The sequence below is a fragment of the Mobula hypostoma genome, chromosome 1 (genome assembly GCF_963921235.1).
Source record: "Mobula hypostoma chromosome 1, sMobHyp1.1, whole genome shotgun sequence".
NCBI classification, from domain to species: Eukaryota; Metazoa; Chordata; class Chondrichthyes; order Myliobatiformes; family Myliobatidae; genus Mobula; species Mobula hypostoma.
The window spans coordinates 52,375,978-52,399,598 of record NC_086097.1 but is presented as its reverse complement, the minus strand read 5'-3'; the positions used below and the strand labels follow the sequence as shown (position 1 = coordinate 52,399,598).

The following is a 23,621-nucleotide window of genomic DNA, read 5'->3' as shown; positions in this document are numbered from 1 at the left end:
TAGGATTATGTATGTATTGGCTCAAGGAATTCTCCAGGAAGCACAAAAAATCACCACCACCCCACCCCAATAATCAGGAACAGAGCTGTACGGTTGACTGCATTTGTCATCCACGATGAAAAATAGACACCATAAAACAGGAAAACATCAAAGTGGAAAACATATTGAGAAGAACCCTAGGTTCAAAGGACAATGGTGCTACTATCATCATCGCGTGCTGTGTTGTATGATGTGGGTGACCACGGTCTTTGACCACAATTGTTCTTGGCAAATTTTTCTGCAGAAGTGGCCTGCTATTGCTGCCTTTGGCAAGTGTCTTTACAAGATGGGTGACCTCAGCCATTATCAATACTCTTCAGAGATTGTTTGCCTGGCGTTAGCAGTCGTATAACCAGCAATATGCACCAGCAATTCATATGACCATCCACCACCTGCTCCCATGGCTTCAGGTGACCCTGACTGAGGGGCTAAGCAGGTGCTACACCTTGCCCAAGGCTCACCTGCAGGCTAGCAAAAGAAAGGAGCGCCTTACACCTCCTTTGGTAGAGATGCATCTCCACATCGCCACACATCTACTATAGCTGTTCTAATTATACACTGTAGGAAGCTTGATGTGACCTTTGCAACAGAAGTTGTTTGAGATCAATAGACGGATGTTCTCCAGAAGAGATGAGTTCAGTAACAATCTGGGGAAACCAATTCAAAGTTCAGTAATGGTGTCTGGTCTTGAAATAGCAATTGCATAATGGAATTCATATTACAGTGGCGTGCAAAGGTTTGGGAACCCCGGTCAAAATTTCTGTTACTAAGCGAGTAAAAGATGACCTGATTTCCAAAAGGCATAAAGTTAAAGATGACACATTCCTTTAATATTTTAAGCAAGATTACTTTTTTTATTTCCATCTTTTATAGTTTCAAAGTAACAAAAAAGGAAAAGGGCCCGAAGCAAAAGTTTGGGCACCCTGCATGGTCAGTACTTAGTAACACCCCCTTTGGCAAGTATCACAGCTTGTAAATGCTTTCTGTAGCTAGCTAAGAGTCTTTCAATTCTTGTTTGGGGCATTTTCGCCCATTCTTCCTTGAAAAAGGCTCCTACTTCTGCTCTTGGGCCATCTTGCGTGCACTGCTCTTTTGAGGTCTATCCACAGATTTTCGATAATGTTTAGGTCGGGGGACTGTGAGGGCCATGGCAAAACCTTCAGCTTGTGCCTCTTGAGGTAGTCCATTGTGGATTTTGAGGTGTATTTAGGATCATTATCCTGTTGTAGAAGCCATCCTCTTTTCATCTTTGGCTTTTTTTTTTACAGATGGTGCAATCTTTGCTTCCAGAATTTGCTGGTATTTAATTGAATTCATTCTTCCCTCTACTAGTGAAATGTTCCCCGTGCCACTAGCTGCAACACAAGCCCAAAGTATGATCGATCCACTCCCAGTGCTTAACATTTGGAAAGATATTCTTTTCATGAAAATCTACACCCTTTTTTCTCCAAACATACCTTTGCTCATTGCGGCCAAAAAGTTCTATTTTAACTTCATCAGTCCACAGGACTTGTTTCCAAAATGCATCAGGGTTGTTTAGATGTTCCTCTGCAAACTTCTGACGCTGAATTTTGTGGTGAGGATGCAGGAAAAGATTTTTTCAATGACTCTTCCATGAAGGTCATATTTGTGCAGGTGTCGCTGTGCACCACCACTCCAGAGTCTGTTAAATCTTCCTGAAGGTCTTATGCAGTCAAACAGGGGTCTTGATTTGCCTTTCTAGCAATCCTATAAGCAGTTCTCTTGGAAAGTTTTCTTGGGTCTTCCGGACCTCAACTTGACCTCCACCGTTCCTGTTAATGACCATTTCTTAATTACATTATGAACTGAGGAAACGGCTACCTGAAAACGCTTTGCTATCTTCTTATATCCTTCTCCTGCTTTGTGGGCATCATTTATTTTAATTTTCAGAGCGTTAGGCAGCTGCTTAGAGGAGCCCATGGCTGCTGATTGCAGGGACAAGGTTTGAGGAGTCAGGGTATTTATAAAGCTTTGAAATTTGCATCACCTGGCCTTTCCTAACGATGACTGTGAACAAGCCATGGCCCTAACAAGCTAATTAAGGTCTGAGACCTTGGTAAAAGTTATCTGAGAGCTCAAATCTCTTGGGGTGCCCAAACTTTTGCATGGTGCTCCTTTCCTTTTTTTCCACTCTAAAATTGTACAAAACAAAAATAATACACTAATCTTGCTTAAAATGTTGAAAAGAATGTTTCATCTTTAACTTTATGACTTTTGGAGATCAAAAAAATCTTCTACTTGCTTAACTATTCATAGTAACAGAAATTTTGACTGGGGGTGCCCAAACTTTTGCATGCCACTGTAAATATTCTATGTTTCATAGTACATTTTGTGGGTTTTTTTTGAGTACTATTATAATAGGACACCCTCCATCTCAGCAAATATTCTAATGACCTGGAAATACTTGATGCTCACAATTGTATTATCATGAAGTGGGGCCGTTAACACTGACAACATAGGCAGGAGTGCTCTAATTTCAACTTTCATGATTCTGAAATATTCATACATCTATAGCTCCAATAAAATCCAATAAATTTGGATGTTCCTTTTCATACCCTGAGCAACTAAACTACCATTCATGTTGTCTGCCCCACAATATTTGCAGTCCTCACTGAAAAACCTATATTCATGCCAACGTTTCCTCTACCAAAGAAACTAACCCTCCTTCTTTACTCTATCCAAGAGCAAAAATCAAACTGATGGAACTCAGTTCAGGTAGCATCTGTAGAGGCAGAGTAATAGCCAATGTTTCAAGTCAAGACCTGAATGCATCTGCAGTCTCCATTCCATATAGGATTCTTAGTTTTATACACTTCAATTAATTCTCCTGTCTGCCCCCTCTGGCTAATCTGTCCCTATAGCTACAAATTTCCAACCCCACAACAAAATGCAGATTGGATGACTTATGTTTTGTCTACAGGATCAATCCTGAGCTTCCCATTGCCTGCTACTTTAATTCTCCATCCCACTTCCAATGTCTGTATCCTCCTGCACTGTGATTAAAAAGGCCCAGTCAAGCATCTCATTTTCTCTGTTTGTATTAGAACTGTCCAGTTTAGCTGTAGATCATGTTTACTATATTGGCTCAGTTCTTTACACTCCATTTATACTGCCTGACCCGTTGGGCACATTCTACACCTCAATATTTCAGATTTTAGACCCCCAAGACATAGGATCAGAATTTGGCCATTTGGCCCATTGAGTTGGCTCTGCCATTCAATCATGGCAGATTCTTTTTTCCCCTCCTCAACCCCATTCTCCGGCCTTCTCCCCCCTACCTTTGATGTCGTGTCCAATCAAGAACCTATCAATCTCTGCCCTAAATACACCCAAAAACCTGGCCCCCACAGCTGCCTATAACAAATTCCACTAATTCACCACCCTCTGGCTAAAGAAATTTCTCAAATGGACGTCCCTCTATCCTGAGGCTGTGCCCTCTTGTCCCTAGATTCCCCCACCATGGGAAACATCATTTCCACATTTACTCTCTCTAGGGCTTTCAACACTTGTAAGGATTCAGTGAGATCCCCCCTCATCCTTCTGAACTTCAGCAAGTATCGACCCAGAGCCATCAAACGTTCCTCGTATGATAACCCTTTCATTCCTGCAATCATCTTTGTGAACGGCCTCTGGACTCTCTCCAATGTTAGCATATCTTTTCTTACGACGAGGAGCCCAAAACTGCCTTATAAAGCTTCAGTAACACATCCCTGCTCTTGTATTCAAGGCCTCTTGAAATGAATGCTAATATTGCTTTTGCCTTCCTCACCACCGACTCAACCTGCAAGTTAACCTTTAGGGTGTTCTGCATAAGGATTCCCAAGTCCCTTGGCAATTATACCAGTGCCTAAAAAGAATAATGTGAGCTGCCTGAATGACTGTCGCCCAGTAGCACTCACATCTACAGTGATGAAATGCTTTGAGAGGTTGGTCATGACTCGACTGAACTCCTACCTCAGCAAGGACCTGGACCCACTGCAATTTGCCTATAACCACAATAGGTCAACAGCAGGTGCAATCTCAATGGCTCTTTACATGGCCTTAGACCACCTGGACAATACAAACACCTATGTCAGGATGTTGTTCATTGACTATAGCTCAGCATTTAACACAATCATTCCCAAGATCCTGATTGAGAAGTTACAAAACTGGGCCTCTGCACCTCCCTCTGCAATTGGATCCCCGATTTCTAATCTGGGCGGATTGGTGATAATATCTGCTCCTCGCTGACGATCAACACTGGTGCAACTCCGGAGTGTGTGCTTAGCCCACTACTCTACTCTCTATATACCCATGACTCTAATGGCTAGGAATAGCTCAAATACCATCTATGAATTTGCTGATGATACAACCATTGTTAGCAAAATCTCAGATGGAGAAAAGATGACATACAGCAGCGAGATATGCCAACTCGTGGAGTCGTGTCGCAGCAACAACCTTGCATACAATGTCAGTATGACGAAAGAGCTGATTGTGGACTTCAGGAAGGGTAAAATGAAGGAACACATACCCAACCTGGGTGTCAAGATCTCTGAGGATCTAACCTGGTCCCAACATATTGACACAGCTATAAAGAAGGCAAGGCAGTGACTATACTTCATTGGGAGTTTGAAGAAATTTGTTATATCAACAAAAACACTGAAAAACTTCTATAGATGTACCATGGAGAGCATTCTGACAGGCTGCATCACAGTCGCGTATGGGGGGGGAGGGCGCTACTACACAGGACCAAAAGAAGCTGCAGGTGGTCATAAATTTAGTCGGCTCCATCTTCGGTACTAGCCTACAAAGTACCAAGGACATCTTCAAGGAGCGGTGTCTCAGAAAGGCAGCGTCCATTAGTAAGGATCTCCAGCACCCAAGGCATGCCCTTTTTCCATTGTTACCATCAGGTAGGAGGTGCAGAAGCCTGAAGACACACACTCAGTGATTCAGGAACAGCTTCTTCCCCTCTGCCATCTGTTTCCTAAATGGACATTGAACCCGTGAACACTATCTCACTTTTGTAATATACTTCTGTTTTTGAACGATTTTTAATCTATTCAATATACACATACTGTAATTTATTTATTTACTTTTTTTTCCTTCTTCTTATATACTATGTATTGCATTAACCTGCTACTGCTAAGCTAACAAATTTCCCTTCACATGCCGGTGATAATAACCCTCATTCTGATCTCAGATGTTAGGATTTTCTCCCCATTTAGAAAATAGTCTGCATATTTATTTCTTCTACCAAAGTGCATGACCATGCATTTTCCCACGTTGTATTTAACTTGCCACCTTCTTGCCCATCCTCCTAATCTGTCTAAGTCCTTCTGCAGCCTACCTGTTTCATTAACACTACCTGCCCCTCCACCAATCTTCATAACATCTGCTAACCTGGCAACAAAGCCATATATTCCATCGTCTAATTGGCAGCCAACCAGACAAGGATTCTTTTATTCCCACTCGCTGCCTTCTACCAATCAGCCAATGTCCTAACCATGTTAGTAACTTTCCTGTAATACCATGGGCTCTTAACTTTAATAAGCAGCCTCAAGTTTGGCATCTTGTCAAAGGCCTTCTGAAAGCCCAAATATATAACATCTATAGCATCCCCTTTGTCAATGCTACTTGTAATCTCAAGGAATTCCAACATGTTCGTCATGTAAGATTTTCCCTTAAAGAAACCATGATGACTTTGTCCCATCTTGTCCTGTGTCACCAAGTACTCCATAACCTCATCCTTAATAATTGACTGCAACATCTTCCCAACCACTGAGATCAAGCTAACTGACTTTGTAATTTATAACTTCCTTTCTGCTGCATTTCGCCTTTCTTGAAGAGTGGAGTGATATTTGTAATTTTCCAGTCCTCTAGCACCAAGCCACAGTCCAATGATTTTTGGAAAGATCATTGTTAACGCCTCCACAATCTCTAATGCTACCTCCTTCAGAACCCTAGGGTGCAGTTCATCTGGTCTGGGTGAGTTATGCAACCTTAAATCTTTCAGCTTTTTGAGCACCTTCTCCCTTAGTAACTACACTCACTTCTCTTCCTTCACACACTACAATATCTGACACACTGTTTGTGTCTTACACAGTGAAGACTGATGCAAAATACTCATTTAGTTCAACTGCCATCTCCTTGTTCCCCATTATGATTTCTCCGGCCTCATTTTCTAGTGATCCTATGTCCACTCTCATCTCTCTTTACTGACTGACTGACTGACTGACGTACGTACTTGAAAAAGCTTTTACTATCCACTCTGATATTGTGCTTTGTTTGTATTTTTTCCAAATTCCATAATTTTACAGCTCTTATCCTCCTTTGTTCACATTTTCTCCCTTTTTAAATGCCTTCCAATACAAGGTTTCTTCATTTACAGCTTACCCCAAGACTATCCCAGCAATGTTCAGTCAGAGTATCCTTTGCACTACTTATCCTTTTCCCTCACTTTCTGTAATTTCAAACTGTTATTTTCTCCTTCCCAATGTAACGTTCTATTATATTGGCTCGTATATGTCTAGGGGAAATCTCATCCAGCACCTGCCTCAACACTCCCCACAGGGTCGGTTGCCGCCCGAATCAAGCCCAAACATCAATCATCAGCCAACACACCCTGTAAATTTTAACAAGTACACTTTATAGATATTACTAATTCTATGACATTAATATAAATTCGATACAGAAAGGGAAGTAATGGGGGGAAAAAAGGTGCCAACACTTATCAAAGTCCAAGTTCTTCGCGTGCAACCGTTGGAGCTCAATCGATTCCTGACGATCACCCGGATCCTGTCGACTCACGGCTCGGGACCACCCGGAGTGATCGACCAGAGCCTCTCGGCATGTCCAGTCCTCCTCGTCTCTCCTCCGACTCCCCGCCAAAAACCCCGTCCACCATCCTCCCAGTCTCTCCTCCGACGCCCCGCCAAAAACCCCCGCACGTCCGCCGTCCTCGTCTCTCCTCTGACTCCCCGTCAAAAACCCCGTCCACCGTCCTCCCCGTCTTTCCTCCGACTCCCCACCAAAAACCCCCGCACGTCCGCCGTCCTCCTCGTCTCTCCTGACTCCCCGCCAAAAACCCCGTCCACAGTGATATGATACAGCATTGTATCCGAAAACAAAACGATACATGACCACCCATCGGTTAATAGCACCCTGCTATCTACGATAACCCAAGCAACTGTCTAGTTAGACACTTTCTCAGCATTCCCCAGTATAACATAACAAAAGAAGCCATTTTAAATTTAACAAGAAAGAAAGATCCCGTACACTCTCCCCCCACCAATAAAAGTCATGCCCTGATGACGTTAACAGAGTTCACCAGTGCTGCTTGTAAAACACAAAACCCAACCCAGGTGCATAAAGCAGTGACACAACTTCCCAGGGCTGTAGAGATCACACCCTGTTCTCCCGGCGCTGTATAAGTTAGTCTCTCCGGGGGACGCCTACTCCTCTGAGGCCTCTGGACTTCCTCTGCTGACTCTCCCTGTTCAGACACCCCAGGTGACCCCCCAGGCCTATCTGTCGGACCCTCCCCCTCACCGGGACCCCTCGGCACCTGTGAGCCCTCTGCCTCAGGTTCTGGCTCCACCCTCTCCTCCCCCAATTCCGGCTGTAATACAGGCGGCTCTGTAACACCCTCCCTCGGTTCCCCTAACTCAGTGATGGAAGGGCCAGGAGTCTCTTCTCCCAGCACCGGGGAATCAGCGAACGGAAGCAGGTACCACACGTCTGAATCATCGTCTCCCGATGACGCATCCCTTCTCGAGGTGGAGACCGGCCCCCTCTCCTTCGCAGCGGGCTCTTCCCTCACCCCGTGCCCTCACAGCTTCCTCGTACTAGCCGTAAACTCCCACTTGGGCTCTGGGTCTACCTTCACCTCGCGACCCAAAGGCAACAGGTGGTTCCAATGGAGTACCTTGACAGGCCCCTTCCCGTCCTCGGGTCTCACCCGGTAAACAGGGAGATTTGGCATCTGACTCTCCATCACATAGGGGGTGGCTGCCCAACGGTCTGCCAACTTGTGCTTACCAGGTAGTCCTAAATTCCAGATAAGGACTCGGTCTCCCGGCAATAGCTGGACGAACTTTACTTACTGATCGTACCTCTTCTTATTCCGCTGGTTCTGCTTGGTGGCTGCCGCCTCAGCCAACTCGTATGCCCTTTTCAACTCTCTCCTCATATCAGACACGTACTTCAGACATGGCTTCAAGGGTATTTCACCCGCTTCAGTCTGAAACCACAGATCAATGGGCAACCTCGCTTCCCGTCCCAACATCAGATAATAGGGCAAGTACCCCGTAGCATCATTGCGTGTGCAATTGTAACAGCGAACCAAATGGGCGATGTGCCGACTCCACTTACTCTTCTGTCCAATCTCCAAAGTGCCGAGCATGTCCAGCAGGGTCCGGTTAAACCTCTCGGGCTGAGGATCATCCTGCGGGTGACAGGGGATGGTTCTGGATTTCTCAACCCCAAGCATACCCAATAATTCATGGATAAGCCTGCTCTCGAAGTCCCGTTCCTTGAAACTCCACTAAATGTTGCCAGGGATCTCCTGACAGTCCAAACACTTCCTCCAAAGCGTCCAAACACTCCAACAGTGAAGCCGAAGGGTGTTCCGCTCTCAAATCGCGGACCACATGGACTTTCCCTTAAGCTTTCCACCAATCGCTGCCTCTTTTCCTCATCCGAAACTGGCCACACCTCTAACAACTGGGATGTATTCTCAACCCAAGTCTCATATTCATCCTCCCCTTCCGGGGTGGGCCTGGCTCCCGAGAAAATTCTCAGCTTCGGGTGGGGCCCCTCAACTCTTCTCATCAGGGAGGTAATGGCAGCCGCTAACTCGGAGGTCTCAGCCCTAACTGGGGGACGGGGCCACTCCACACCTCCACCCCTGGCTACTGGCACCTCCCCTGGGGCCTCATCTAGCTCCTCCTCCGGCACCTCCTCACTTTCGTCCTCCGGGAAAATGTGGAGAACCCACGGCCCTGCCTCCCCCTGGACGTGGACTGTCGCTGGTAGTTCCAAAGTCATGACGTCGGCACTCATCCGCACCAACATCCAGCTGGACTCCAGTTCTTTCCCACACCTTCTAGCTATAACTTCTACCTGCCCGATACCTTTAATCATACTCAACCCTCGCACTAGTACATCTGCCGGAATTGCGAAAATCAACCCCACTTAGCACGCACGCATGATTCACCAGTACCTCCTCCGATTCACACCAACTTACAATCTTATCTCGATCCATCTTCGCACCACTTAACGCGATGACTATTACAGCTTTACTGAAAATCCAAATCCCGGACGAGCCCCCACTTGTAACGTTCCGTTATATTGGCTCGTATATGTCTAGGGGAAATCTCACCCAGCACCCGCCTCAACACTCCCCACAGGGTCGGTTGCCGCCTGAATCAATCCCAAACATCAATCATCAGCCAGCACACCCAGTAGATTTTAACAAGTACACTTTATAGATATTACTAATTCTATGACATTAATATAAATTCAATACAGAAAGGGAAGTAATGGGAAAAAAAAGGCGCCAACACTTATCAAAGTCCAAGTTCTTCGCGCGCAACCGTTGGAGCTCAATCGATTCCTGACGACCACCCGAATCCTGCCGACTCACGGCTTGGGACCACCCGAAGTGATCGACCAGAGCCTCTCCGCACGTCCGCCGTCCTCCCCGTCTGCCATCCTCCCCGTCTGCCATCCTCCCGTCTCTCCTCCAACTCCCCGCTAAAAACCCCCGCACATCCGCGTCTCTCCTCTGACTCCCCGCCAAAAACCCCGTCCACAGTGATATGATACAGCATTGTATCCGAAAACAAAACAATACATGACCACCCATTGGTTAATAGCACCCTGCTATCTACGATGACCCAAGCAACTGTCTCAGCATTCCCCAGTATAACATAACAAAAGAAGCCATTTTAAATTTAACAAAAAAGAAAGACCCCGTACACCAATTCTGAGGAAAGACCCTCAACATTGTCCCTCTTCACAGATACAGACAGACCTGCTGAGTGTTTCTAGAATTTTCTCCTTTTTCAGATGTGCTAAATTTGCAGTTTGTTTTTGGATTTTCACATCTTCATACATTGTCTTTGCATCCTTTCCTTTGCAGTAAATTTTCATTTCTATGATCATTGAACACCATATTCTCGATTAGAATGCCCATTTATTAAGGGCCAATAACATCATTGAAAAAAAAGTGAGAAATACCTTCTACAAGATCTACTGTACACAAATGACCCAGATACCAATTTAACTACAGCTCAAGAAGAGAAAAAAATATTCAAATATTGTAACATACGAGAGAAAAATATACATCCATCTCTCTAAACAATCAACTTCAATAGATAATAAAGAAAAGCTGGGATACTTCATTTTACAAAGAAACCTAGAAAATTCCAACCAGAAACATTCATTAAATATTTTTAAAACATTTAAGAGAAAAGTCAAGGAAAGCTGACAAAACATTTAAGTGTCTTATAACCTGATCCTAGTCCAATGTTATGTTGTATTCTACATTTAATGAAAATTGAAGTAACCATTTTTTAACATGGCACCACCAAATTCAAAGCAGTACAAGCATAAAGTAGATTAATTTATAAAGTTATACAGGATAGGAAATCTCACACTGCAAACAATATCCCATCATATCCAATGATTTGAAGAAGCTTACCATTATCAGAATATTCAAGTCTTACAGCCAGCCCCAGAAGCCAGTCAATATTTTCCTGTCTTTCATTTGCTCTGAATGGGCAGCTTACATCTGCTAGGTACTAAAGGCAAAGATATCACAAATGCATTAGGACTTTAGGATTATAGAATTAACCATTTAAAATAGTCCTCATAACAGTTGAATTAAGGCTTACACATGAATGTCAAACAAGAAGTCTCACTGGTTGATCAAAAATCCTACATCATGAAATAGTCAGCTTTGAATATTCTATCTGTATGGATAGTTATTGATACACACAAAAACAATTATGTATTTGAAATGGTAGTGAAATGTTTATGTTAATGTAATGCGTTCTAGGAACATTCTTATTGAAAATCCCACACAATCATGGGTGGACTTGCTTCTAGTCTTGTTCTGTGGGTTCAAGAGGTTATGATGAGGTCTCTGTGGCAGTGCACACTCGATCACTGATGGGCAAGAATGCTTGACAGGACAGGTGGGTGGCTAGCATTCAATGTAGTGCTCTCCTTCTATCATTTAAGCCAATTTCGTTTGCTCCCAGTGCATGGACACTGAACGCTCCTCCTATGCTTGGAGTATACATGGACTGGAGATTCTCAAGTCAACACAGATGGTGCATGTTTATCAAAGAAGTTCTGACAGCATAGTTAAATCTTTTATATGATAGCTATGAAAATTTAGAGATGAGCTTGCAAGAAAAAGAGCTCTCCCAACAGCACACAAGAGTATGATGGTATTCATCCATTGCTTTTAGGTATCTGCTGTGCAAAATCTAAAAGGTAGCAGATTACAGGAAAAACAAAGAATAGTGAAAAACACATCATCTGTGCAACACACAAACTTCCTTGAACATTTCCACTGTAAACTTCTCTGGCCTATTGTGAAATTCTTAATATCTATATTGTATTTAATGTCAATTGAATTGTTGTTGGACTGAGATCGGCAAATCTTCTGCAAAATCAAACTAATAACTTCCATTTAAATAACGCCTTTAAAATAATAAAATATGCCTTACCAGAACCACCATCAAACAAGAAAGCAGTTCCAAAGCTTGCCCAAAGAGGTAACTTTCAAAGAGTCCTTTAATATTTTTAGAGAAGATCAAAGAAAGAAGATCTAGAGCTTAGGACCCAAGAGCTGAAGACATAGCCACATAATCTAGCTGCATAAAAGCAGCAAGTTCAGGACTTTGCTTTCGTATCTAAACATGAAGGCTCTGAATAAGCTGTCAGACTCAATTTGTTGAATGAGTCAGTATACTTTGCTGCAACACTCCACATACTGTCATGTAAAAGGTGGCACAAACATGCTGACAGATCATGTCATGGACTCTATTCACTAAACTTTGTTAAAGTAGGTTACAATAGATTAGGTTTGGAATGGGATCCAGGAATTATTCAATGCATTAAGTTTTACAGTTGGTACGAAAATACGTATAAAGTGTGTAATACTTTTTTGAACTATTCATTTACTGTCATGTTTTTGTTACTCACATTTTAGATGTACCTGATATTTAGAAATTAATATTCTTAATTGTCACTTTTTATAGCATTTGAATGCTTCTCAACGTCTTCACCGCTGCTGCTTTTTAGACAAGCACAGCATCTAATGGAAGTGTGTGGTGCAAGGGGATGCAATTGAGAATCTAATATAAATTGTAGGCCAATTGTAGGCTAAAAAAAGAATAAACAATCCAACTTCAATTGCTCTTGGGATACAAAACAGAGTTGGTAAGATAACATATTTATGCAGGAAGAAGTAGCCCAACAAATTGTTCTGGTGCCTCACAGCTGTGGTGACTCAGAATCAATTCAGGCCTTTGGTGATGCATTTTCTGTGCGGGGTTTTTCCAGAAGCTCCAATTTCCTTGCACATTTCAAAAACATATATGGCTGCTGTTAGCTGGTTATTGCAAAACACCCATAACAGGAACCATTTGAAGACAAGGGTGGAGTTGAGGGGAAAATGACATTGAATCAAAGAAGATTACATGACGATCACAACAAAATTATTCCAAGTAGCACAGAGAACTTAAGAAAAAAGGGAAATCACAGTGACGATGAAAACAGAATAGTTCATTAGTAAACAGATTAAATTATTCATGTCAGACTAAAACATGCCACTTAAAATAAACATGTAATTCTCACCTTTTCAAAGTGCTTTGGCCATTCATTGTTGTGCACATTTCTAAGATTGCCTCGCTCTTCAATTTTATAATGCCTTATCTTTTGATCTTCAAGCCACACTATTAAATTCCTAAATGCCACCTCATCTAAAATATAAAATGGAATCTTTTTAGATGCATATTGAAAGAAACTATGGAAGGTAAGATTGCAGACTTAAGGCCAATTAAAAATGGTACCACTATACTATCAAGTATAAAGGCAATTTCATATCTAGTTTTTAATTATATAGCCATTTCATATTTCCTAATGGATCCAAAGACAAAGTTACCAACTTTCAAATTAAGAATTGACAGTCGAAATTTTACACAAGAGTATTAGCAATTCTTTTGAAATGTCAATGACACAAAACATTACACTGACTTATTCTCCAAAGAAGGTACATAACTAGTTTAGTACATTCGGTTTTTATATTTTAACCTTCACATTTCTACAGATGTACTGTAGAGAACATTCTAACTGGCCGCATCTGGGGGTACTACACGGGATAGAAAGAAGCTGCATAAAGTTATGAACTCAGTCAGCTCCAACATGGGCACCAGCCTCCGTAGTATCCAGGACATCTTCAAGGAGCGATGCCTCAAAAAGGCAGCATCCATCATTATAGACCCCCATTACCCAGGAAATCCCTTCTTCTCATTGCTACCATCAGGAAGGAGGTACACAGGAGCCTGAAGACACACACTCAACAACTAAAGAACAGCTTCTTCCCCTCTGCCATCAGATTTCTGAATGGACAAATGAACCGAGAAACACCACCTCACCACTTTTTTGCACTAGTTATTTAATTTAACATATATGGATATTTACTATAACCCAGTTTTTCTTTATGAGGTACTGAATGGTACTGCTGCTACAAATACAACAAATTTCACGAGATAGGCCAGTGATATTGAACCCGGTTCTGATTTTCTGCATTTGCAGTATTTTGCTTAACATTAGCAATCTCCCACAAGAAAAATTTCTATGATTAACTCAACAATCTATACTTGGATTACAGGTTTAATTTTTTCCTTATCATACTGCAGAATTAAGATTGTAAATATTAACATATACTTTGAATGTCTACTTTATTGGCTCCGAAAATCAAAATACTGTAGATGCTGGAATTCTGAAATCAGGTAGCATCTGTGGAAAGAGAAAGAGTTAATGTTTCAGGTCCAAAGTCCTTCATCATTACCGGAGAAAAGTCTTTGAAAACAAATTTTTAATTACCTATAAAATAAACAGCATCATTTATTTTAACTTTTCCAATATTAAATGATTTTACACCAATATTTTTAATGGTTTAGTTATTTGCTATTCTGATGGGACAGTTTTTGTTATTGGAGAAACTAATTGGAGAAGACAGGGAATTGAACAAATGGCTCAAATAATGAATTACCTCATTAGTTGGTTTTAGACTTCGCCATATGTAACTTGTTTCTATTTCCATCTAGGTAACATTTAAAGTAATTAATTGCTGGTGGTTGCATTTTGACATATTGCAAAATGTAATTTGTCATACAAATGACATAAATTTTGAATTGACACTGAGACAAAACAACAGGATCAACTGAAATAAAACAACATTTGATGGGAAAATTAAAGGCAGCTGTAGTTTGACTGACACAAAATGCTGGAGGAACTCAGCAGGTTAGGCAGCATCTATGGAAAAGAGAAAATAGTCAATGTTTCGAGCTGAAACCCTTCATCAAGACTGAGAGGAAAGGGGCGAAATGCCTGAATAAAGGGGGAGGGGTGGGGAGAGAAAGAAGCTGGCTGGTAGGTGAAGCCAGGTGGGTGGGAAAGGTCAAGGGCTGGAGAAGAAGGAATCTGATAGGAGAGGAGAGTAGAAAGATAGGAGAAAGGGGAGGAGGGGACTCAGGGGGAAGCAATAAGCAGGTGAGAAGAGTATGGTCAGAGCAGGGGAATGGGGGGGGGGGTGGAATTTTTGTTTACCCAAAGGAGAAATCAATATTCATGTCATCAAGTTGGAAGGTACCCGTATGGAATACAAGGTGTTGCTCCTCCACCCTGAGGGTGGCCTCATCGTGGCACAAGAGGAGGCCATGGATCGACATGTCATAACGCGAATGGGAATCAGAATTAAAATGTTTGGCCATCGGGTAGACCCACTTGTGGTCGATGGTACAGAGGTGCTCAACGAAGCAGCATGGTCCCCCAATTTACGATGGGTCTCACCAAAGCCGAGACTGCATGTAGTTTGATGAGTTGACTGCACTTGTCCCTTGTGATGCATCGCTGGAGGCACATACTTCAGTAACTAAATTATATGGAGATGATACAACTTTACACATTCCTAAACAGGTCTGAAAAATATGGTAACTGTGGTAAATTATTCAACTGATCCAAATTATTTTTACTGTGTTATTGAAACAAATTAGTATGAGCCATCCACCAGAAACCCCAAAAAAAAGCCATGATCCTAGATTTGTAGCCCTGAATTTTTTCATATTTTTTCCAGATCTCATAACACATCTTCCATACAAGCAAATCTGACAACTGACCTTATTGCTCCATTATATAATTGCTGAAATTTGTAGATAGATTGTAGAAAGTAAATCACAGTTAAACTTCAATGATAGTCATAAAAAGGCAGCTACTTCACAGTTCATGCACAATTTTATTAGGAAGGAAAAAACAATCGTATTTCCACCTTTATAAGCCTTAACCACGTCTTCAAAATTAAGGCAATCTGTTATAACACACTCAGAAAATAAGGCTGAAATATGCTGGCTTAATGCCTTTTAATTGCATAAAGTACAAAATACATTTTAATGTACAGCATCCAAGTAGTATCACCACACCTCCACAAACGCTGATTTCACAGCGTTTTCTGCATGAAACACCAGAATTTTCAATAAAATTTCTAATGTATAAATTACATTTATTACTTCTTTAATTTCCACTAACACTAATTTGAAAATCTGCAAAATTTTCTTCAAAGCTTAATAATTGGAAATGGAACAGGAATTTCTTACTTCTGTCCAAAATATCCATTTCCCTACTCACCTCTACTTCTGCCACTCTTTAGGTGAGTGACCTGCCTGTATTTTCACTAAGTTCCTTTTAATATCACCCCATCAACCCAAGTCTGATCTCTTGAGAATTCTAATTCAAATTGCGCGGACTCGCAGTCCCGCGTCTTTAGTAAAAGGAACTTGTCCAAATGCTTCCTTTCAATCACAACCAAAATCCGGTTTCTTCATCATTCATTTTCCCACAACATGTGGATGCTTATTCAAAGAAGTAAAAAAAAATGCAGCTTTCTTTTGCTGGCATTATAACCATTACTCCAGTGATCTTATGGTGCACTTCGTTAATTTTTCATAACATATACCCTAATATTATAGCAAAACATCATTATGCAAACATAAAAAAAGGGGAGGCTGAAAATGCGATATAGAGGTCGGTCCCCTCTTTCTATCCCGGAGTGCGGCATCACTTCACCCTATCCACGTAGAACACATCGCAGAGGCCCCGGAGCCTATTACACCGGGCCTATCAATCATTTCACAGTCACGGACCAGCAACCAGTCCCCCAGCCGTACCTTTACAGTCAAACACGCCGCTGTTATGATACTCTAAAGCCGCTAGTTTCCTCCGAAACATGCTAACGTTTACTTTAATAATGCCTAACAATTAGGTCAACGCTACTAGGTCGCTTCAGCGAATCGACCCCGTCGCACGTTCCCTCTGGGGGACGTCACCGCGTCACTCGCCGAGCGGTTCCCTTTGGATGACGTCACCGCGTTACACGCGAGCTTCGGCTGATGGCCGATGAAGCTTGTTGCTAATGAATCCTAAATATCCCTTTGCACATAAGAGAGGCGAGAGTAGGGTATTCTTTCTCTCATGACTGCCACATTATTCAATGAAATAATAGCTGGTCTTTTACCTCAGACTGATGGTCCTGCTCAACAGCCACATGCCATGATTCCCTTATTGATCTCGCTTTTTAACATGCTCAGAATATTTCTCTTGGATATAGAATTACAAAGAATAACCTTCCCCTGGGTAAAGAACTTCATTTTTCATCTCAGTCTGAGTGGATAAACTTATTTTGAAGCCGTGATCCTTGGTTCTAGCTATCTAGAAAAATATCTTGGGCAAGTCTTTTAATAATTTCCTACATTTCAATAATATCACTTCCCATTCTTCTAATCTGAAGTGAGCATAATCTCTCTATATGGGACAACAACCCATCCAACAGTATCTATGTCCGTCATCACCTCAGGGATCGTTGCAAACTCTCTGCCTCTCCTTGTGGCTTACTTTTCCGCACAAGGTTGGGTCACTGGCAGACCTGAATATGTTACTGACAATCCTTTCAACTAAGTGAGTTGCAGAAAGTTACAGAAAGGGTTGGTAATGTAGCAGGATCCTCGTTTGAGTCAGTATGGGTGGGAGTCAGGAACAGGAAGGGAGCAGTTACTCTATTGGGGGTATTCTATAGGCCCCCTGGTAGCAGCAGAGATATACAGGAGCAGATTGGGAGGCAGATTTTGGAAAGGTGCAAAAATAACAGGGATATTATCATGGGTAACTTTAAATTCCCTAATATTGATTGGCACCTGGTTAGTTCCAAGGGTTTAGATGGGGCAGAGTTTGTTAAGTGTGTCCAGGACGGATTCTTGTCACAGTATGTGGACAGTCCGACTAGGGGGAATGCCATACTAGATCTAGTACTAGGTAATGAATCGGGTCAGGTCACTGATCTCTCAGTGGGTGAGCATCTGGGGGACAGTGAGCACTGCTCCCTGGCCTTTAGCATTATCATAGAAAAGGATAGAATCAGAGAGGACAGGAAAATTTTTAATTGGGGAAGGGCAAATTATGAGGCTATAAGGCTGGAACTTGCGGGTGTAAATTGGGATTTTGCAAGGAAATGTGCTATGGACATGTGGTCGATGTTTAGAGATCTCTTGCAGGATGTTAAGGATAAATTTGTCCCGGTGAGGAAGAAAAAGAATGGTAGGGTGGAGGAACCATGGGTGACAAGTGAGGTGGAAAATCTAGTCAGGTGGAAGAAGGCAGCATACATGAGGTTTAGGAAGCAAGGATCAGATGGGTCTATTGAAGAAAATAGGAAAGCTAGAAAGGATCTTAAGAAGGGAGTGAGAAGAGCAAGAAGGGGGCATGAGAAGGCCTTGGCGAGTAGGGTAAAGGAAAACCCCAAGGCATTCTTCAATTATGTGAAGAAAAAAAAAGATAGCAGGAGTGAAGGTAGGACCGATTAGAGATAAAGGTGGGAAGATGTGCCTGGAGGCTGTGGAAGTGAACAAGGTCTTCAATGAATATTTCTCTTCAGTATTCACCAATGACAGGGAACTTGATGATGGTGAGGACAATATGAGTGAGATTGATGTTCTGGAGCATGTTGATGTTAAGGGAGAGGAGGTGTTGGAGTTGTTAAAATACATTAGGATGGATAAGTCCCCGGGGCCTGACGGAATATTCCCCAGGCTGCTCCACGAGGCGAGGGAAGAGATTGCTGAGCCTCTGGCTAGGATCTTTATGTCCTCGTTGTCCACGGGAATGGTACCGGAGGATTGGAGGGAGGCGAATGTTGTCCCCTTGTTCAAAAAAGGTAGTAGGGATAGTCCGGGTAATTATAGACCGGTGAGCCTTACGTCTGTGGTGGGAAAGCTGTTGGAAAAGATTCTTAGAGATAGGATCTATGGGCATTTAGAGAATCATGGTCTGATCAGGGACAGTCAGCATGGCTTTGTGAAGGGCAGATCATGTCTAACAAGCCTGATAGAGTTCTTTGAGGAGGTGACCAGGCATACAGATGAGGGTAGTGCAGTGGATGTGATCTATATGGATTTTAGTAAGGCATTTGACAAGGTTCCACACGGTAGGCTTATTCAGAAGGTCAGAAGACATGGGATCCAGGGAAGTTTGGCCAGGTGGATTCAGAATTGGCTTGCCTTCAGAAGGCAGAGGGTCGTGGTGGAGGGAGTAACATTTAGATTGGAGGATTGTGACTAGTGGTGTCCCACAAGGATCTGTTCTGGGACCTCTACTTTTCGTGATTTTTATTAACGACCTGGATATGGGGGTAGAAGAGTGGGTTGGCAAGTTTGCAGACGACACAAAGGTTGGTGGTGTTGTAGATAGTGTAGAGGATTGTCAAAGATTGCAGAGAGACATTGATAGGATGCAGAAGTGGGCTGAGAAGTGGCAGATGGAGTTCAACCCGGAGAAGTGTGAGGTGGTACACTTTGGAAGGACAAACTCCGAAACAGAGTACAAAGTAAATGGCAGGATACTTGGTAGTGTGGAGGAGCAGAGGGATCTGGGGGTACATGTCCACAGATCCCTGAAAGTTGCCTCATGGGTGGATAGGGTAGTTAAGAAAGCTTATGGAGTATTAGCTTTCATAAGTCAAGGGACAGAGTTTAAGAGTCGTGATGTAATGATGCAGCTCTATGAAACTCTGGTTAGGCCACACTTGGAGTACTGTGTCCAGTTCTGGTCGCCTCACTATAGGAAGAATGTGGAAGCATTGGAAAGGGTACAGAAGAGATTTACCAGGATTCTGCCTGGTTTAGAGAGTATGCATTATGATCAGAGATTAAGGGAACTAGGGCTTTACTCTTTGGAGAGAAGGAGGATGAGAGGAGACATGATAGAGGTGTACAAGATAATAAGAGGAATAGATAGAGTGGGCAGCCAGCGCCTCTTCCCCAGGGCACCACTGCTCAATACAAGAGGACATGGCTTTAAGATAAGGGGTGGGAAGTTCAAGGGGGATATTAGAGGAAGGTTTTTGACTCAGAGAGTGGTTGGTGCGTGGAATGCACTGCCCGAGTCAGTGGTGGAGGCAGGTACACTAGTGAAGTTTAAGAGACTACTAGACAGGTATATGGAGGAATTTAAGGTGGGGGGTTATATGGGAGGCAGGGTTTGAGGGTCGTCACAACATTATGGGCTGAAGGGCCTGTACTGTACTGTACTATTTCATGTTCTATGTTCTATGGCATGGGGCTAGCAAGATATCCTGTAAAAAACCCCAAGCCGTGAAACACCAACAGAAGCTCCAAAGACCTGAACCATAGGAGAAGAAGGAACTTCGCCTGAATGATGAATAAAGTTGTGTGGTGAAAGTGGAAGACACAGGGCTGATCAACCTACTGTCAGCTTAGGACAGAGGACTCTGAGCCTATGCCTCAGTAGGGGTGATGGGTTTAAGAACAAGAAGAAGACCCCTTCGTTATTGCTATTGGGTCCATATCATGGAACCTCCTAACCAACAGTACTATGGGAATACTTCCACCTCCATATCAACTGCGGTGACTCCAGTAGGCGGATCACCATCACCTCTGTGAACAATTAGTGATGGACAATAAATGCTAGTCTTGCTGAGGGTTCTCATTTCCAGCAAACTACAATGAAACTTTCTGTAATTTCTCTCCTTCCCCTTCCCCTTCCCCTTTCCCTTCTGCTTCCCTCTTTTTCCATTCCACGTTCTGGTTCCCCTTTCATGCCTTCTCTTCTGCTTCCCTGCCTATCATCTCTCTTCTCCATCCCTTTCTTCTATGGTCACCTGTCCTCTCCTATTAGATTTTATTTTCTTTAGCCCTTTATCTCTTCCACCCATCACCTCCCAACTTCTTACTTCATTCTCCCTCCCCCACCCACCCACTTTCCCCTTCACCTGGTCCCACCTATCACTTGCCAGCTTGCATTCCTTCCCCTTGCCCGTCTCTTATTTTGCTTCTGTCCCCTTCCTTTCCAGTACTGATGAAGGGTTCATAAGACCATAAGATAGAGGATCAGAATTAGGCCATGGGCTCATGGAGTCTGCTCCACCATTTCATCATGGCTGATCAATTTCTCTCTCAGCACCAATTTCCTGTCTTCTCCTCATAACCCTTAATGTCCTGACTAGCAACCTTTGCCTTAAATATATCTAATTACCTGGCCTCTACAGCCACCCTTAGCAATGAATTGCATGGGCTCATCACTCTCTGGCTAGAGAAATTCCTCTTCATCTCCGTTCTAAATGAATGTCCCACTATTCTGATGCTTTGCCCTTTGGTCCAAGACTCTCCGATGTTGGAAACATCTTCTCCACATCTACTTTATTGAGGTCTTTCAACATTTGATAGCATTCAGTGAGAACTCCCCTCATCCTTCTGAATTCCAGTGAGTACAGACCCAGAGTCATCAACCGGTTGCCATATGAAAGGTAACCCTTTCATTTCCGGAATGATTCCTGTAAACCTTCTCTGAACCCTTTCCAATGTCAGCAATCCTTTCTTAGATAAGAGGCTCAAAACCACTCACAATACTTCAAGTGAGGCCTCACCAGTGCCTTATAAAGCCTCAACATTACATCCTTGTTTTTATATTCTAGTCCTCTTGAAATGAATGCTAACATTGCATATGCATTTCTCACCACTGCAAATTAACCTTTAGGGAATTCTGCACGAGAACTCCCAATTCCCTTTGCATCACGGATTTTTGAATTTTTCTTCCATTTAGAAAATAGTCTACGCTTTTACTTCTTCTACCAAAGTGCATGTCTATACACTTCCCAACGCTGTATTCTATCTGTCACTTCTTTGCCCATTCTTCTAAACTGTCTAAGTCCTTCTGTAGCCTCCCTGCTTCCTCAACACTACCTGCCCCTTCAACCTATCTTTGTATCGTTCTCAAACTTGGCCAGAAAGCCATCAATTCCATCATCCATATCATTGACATATAAAGTAAAAAGAAGTGGTACCGACACAGATCCTTGTGGAGCACCACCAGTCACTGCAGCCAACCAGAAGCGGCTCCCTTTACTCCCACTCTTTGCCGTCTTCAAGGTTATCCATGCTACTATCTTCCCTGTAATACCATGGGCTCTTAACTTTTTAAACAGCCTCATGTGCAACAGCTTGTCAAAGGCCTTCTGAAAATACAAATGCACAGCATCCACTGATTCTCCTTTGTCTGCCCTGCCTGCTACTTTTTCAAATAACTTCTGCAGATTTGTTAGATAAGATTTTTCCTTAAGGAAACCATGCTGACTTTGGCCTATTTTATCATATGCCTCCAAGTACACTGAAATACACATTCTTAACAATTGACTACAACTTCCCAATCGCTGATGTCAGACTAACTGGCCTATAATTTTCTTTCATCTGCCTCTCTTCCTTCTTGAAGAGTGGAGTGACATTTGCAAATTTTCAAGTGCTCTGTAACCATGGCAGAATCTATTGATTCACAGAAGATCATTACTAATGCCTTCACAGTGTCTTCAGCCACGTCTTTTAGAACCCTGGGATTGTAAACTGGGGTCCAGGTGATTTATCTATCTTGAAACCTTTCAGTTTCACAAGTACCTTCTTCCTAATAATAGCAACTTGACTCACTTCTGCCCCTTGACACTCTCGAACTTCTGGCATACTGCTAGTGTCTTTCACAGTAAATACTGATGCAAAATACTTATTCAGTTCAAACACTATTTCCTTGCCCCCCCGTCATTACTACCTCTCCAGCATCGTTTTCCAGTGGTCTGATATCTACTCTCACCTCTCCTTTTTATATATCTGAAGAAACATTTGGTATCCTCTTTAATATTATTGTCTAGTTTAGCTTCTTATTCCATCTTTTCCTTCTTTATGAATATTTTCGTTGCCTTTGGTTGTTTTTTTTAAAACTTTCTCAATCCTAAATCTTCTGACTAATTGTTGCTCTGACTTTGGTTTTGACTTCCCTTGTCAGCTACAGTTGTGTCTTTCTGCCTTTAGTATACTCCTTCTTCTTTGGGATGTATATCCTGCATCTTCTGAATTGCTCCCAGAAATTCCAGCCATTGCTTCTCTGCTGTCATTCCTGCTAATGTTCCCTTCCAATCAACTTTGGCCAGCTCCTCTCCCATGTTTCTGTAATTTCCTTTACTCCATTGTAATACTGATATATCTGACTTTAGCTTCTCCCTCTCAAATTGCTGGGTGAATTCTATCATATTATGATCACTCCCCTAAGGGTTCCTTTAGCTCAAGCTCTCTGATCAAATTTGGTTCATTGCACAACACCCAATCCAGAATAACTGATCCTCTCGTGTGCTCAACCACGGGCTGCTCTAAGAAGCCATCTTGTAGGCATTCTGCAAACTCCCCCTCTTGGGATCCAGCAACCTGATTTTCCCAATCTACCTGCATATCGAAATCACCCATGACTAATATAACATTGCCTTTTTGCCATGCCTGCTTGGAGGTCCCAACAAGGTATTTTTACCCTTGCAGTTCCTTAGCTCTACCCACAAAGATTCTACATCCTCCGATCCTATGTTTCTTCTTTCTAAGGATTTGAGCCACCCACCCTCTCTACCTACCTGCCTGTCCTTTTGCTATAAACAGGCAGCATAGAAAAGGCCTGTGCTAAACTACTTAAATTGCCTAATCCTTGGATGTTAAGCTCCCAGCTATAATTTTCTTTCAGCCATGACCCAGTCATGCCCACAACATCATACCAGCCAATGTCTAACAAGTTCATCTACCTTCTTCCATATACTGCATGTATTCAAATATAACACCTTCAGTCCTGTATACATCACATTTTACAACTTTGGCCCCTTTTTTCATTGCAACTCTTCCTGTTGACCGCAATTTTTCCCTATCATCAGCCTGTCCTTGCGATCAGTCAGACTACACACTGCCTGTTTGTAAAAC

The 23,621-nt window shown here is 42.6% G+C and overlaps 1 protein-coding gene across 1 annotated transcript in view; it reads right to left on the bottom strand.

Moving 5' to 3' along the window:
* The window catches only part of rtraf (RNA transcription, translation and transport factor), a 39,069-nt gene extending 22,395 nt beyond the window's left edge, over window positions 1-16,674 (bottom strand). The window contains exons 1-3 of the mRNA XM_063048801.1: window positions 16,503-16,674; window positions 12,913-13,037; window positions 10,745-10,844 (exon numbers count right to left, since the gene is read on the bottom strand). Of these exons, the coding sequence (XP_062904871.1) occupies window positions 10,745-10,844; window positions 12,913-13,037; window positions 16,503-16,563 (286 nt within the window). The 5' untranslated portion in view covers window positions 16,564-16,674. The remainder of the gene's footprint in view (window positions 1-10,744; window positions 10,845-12,912; window positions 13,038-16,502) is intronic.
* Between the last annotated feature and the right edge of the window lie 6,947 nt (window positions 16,675-23,621).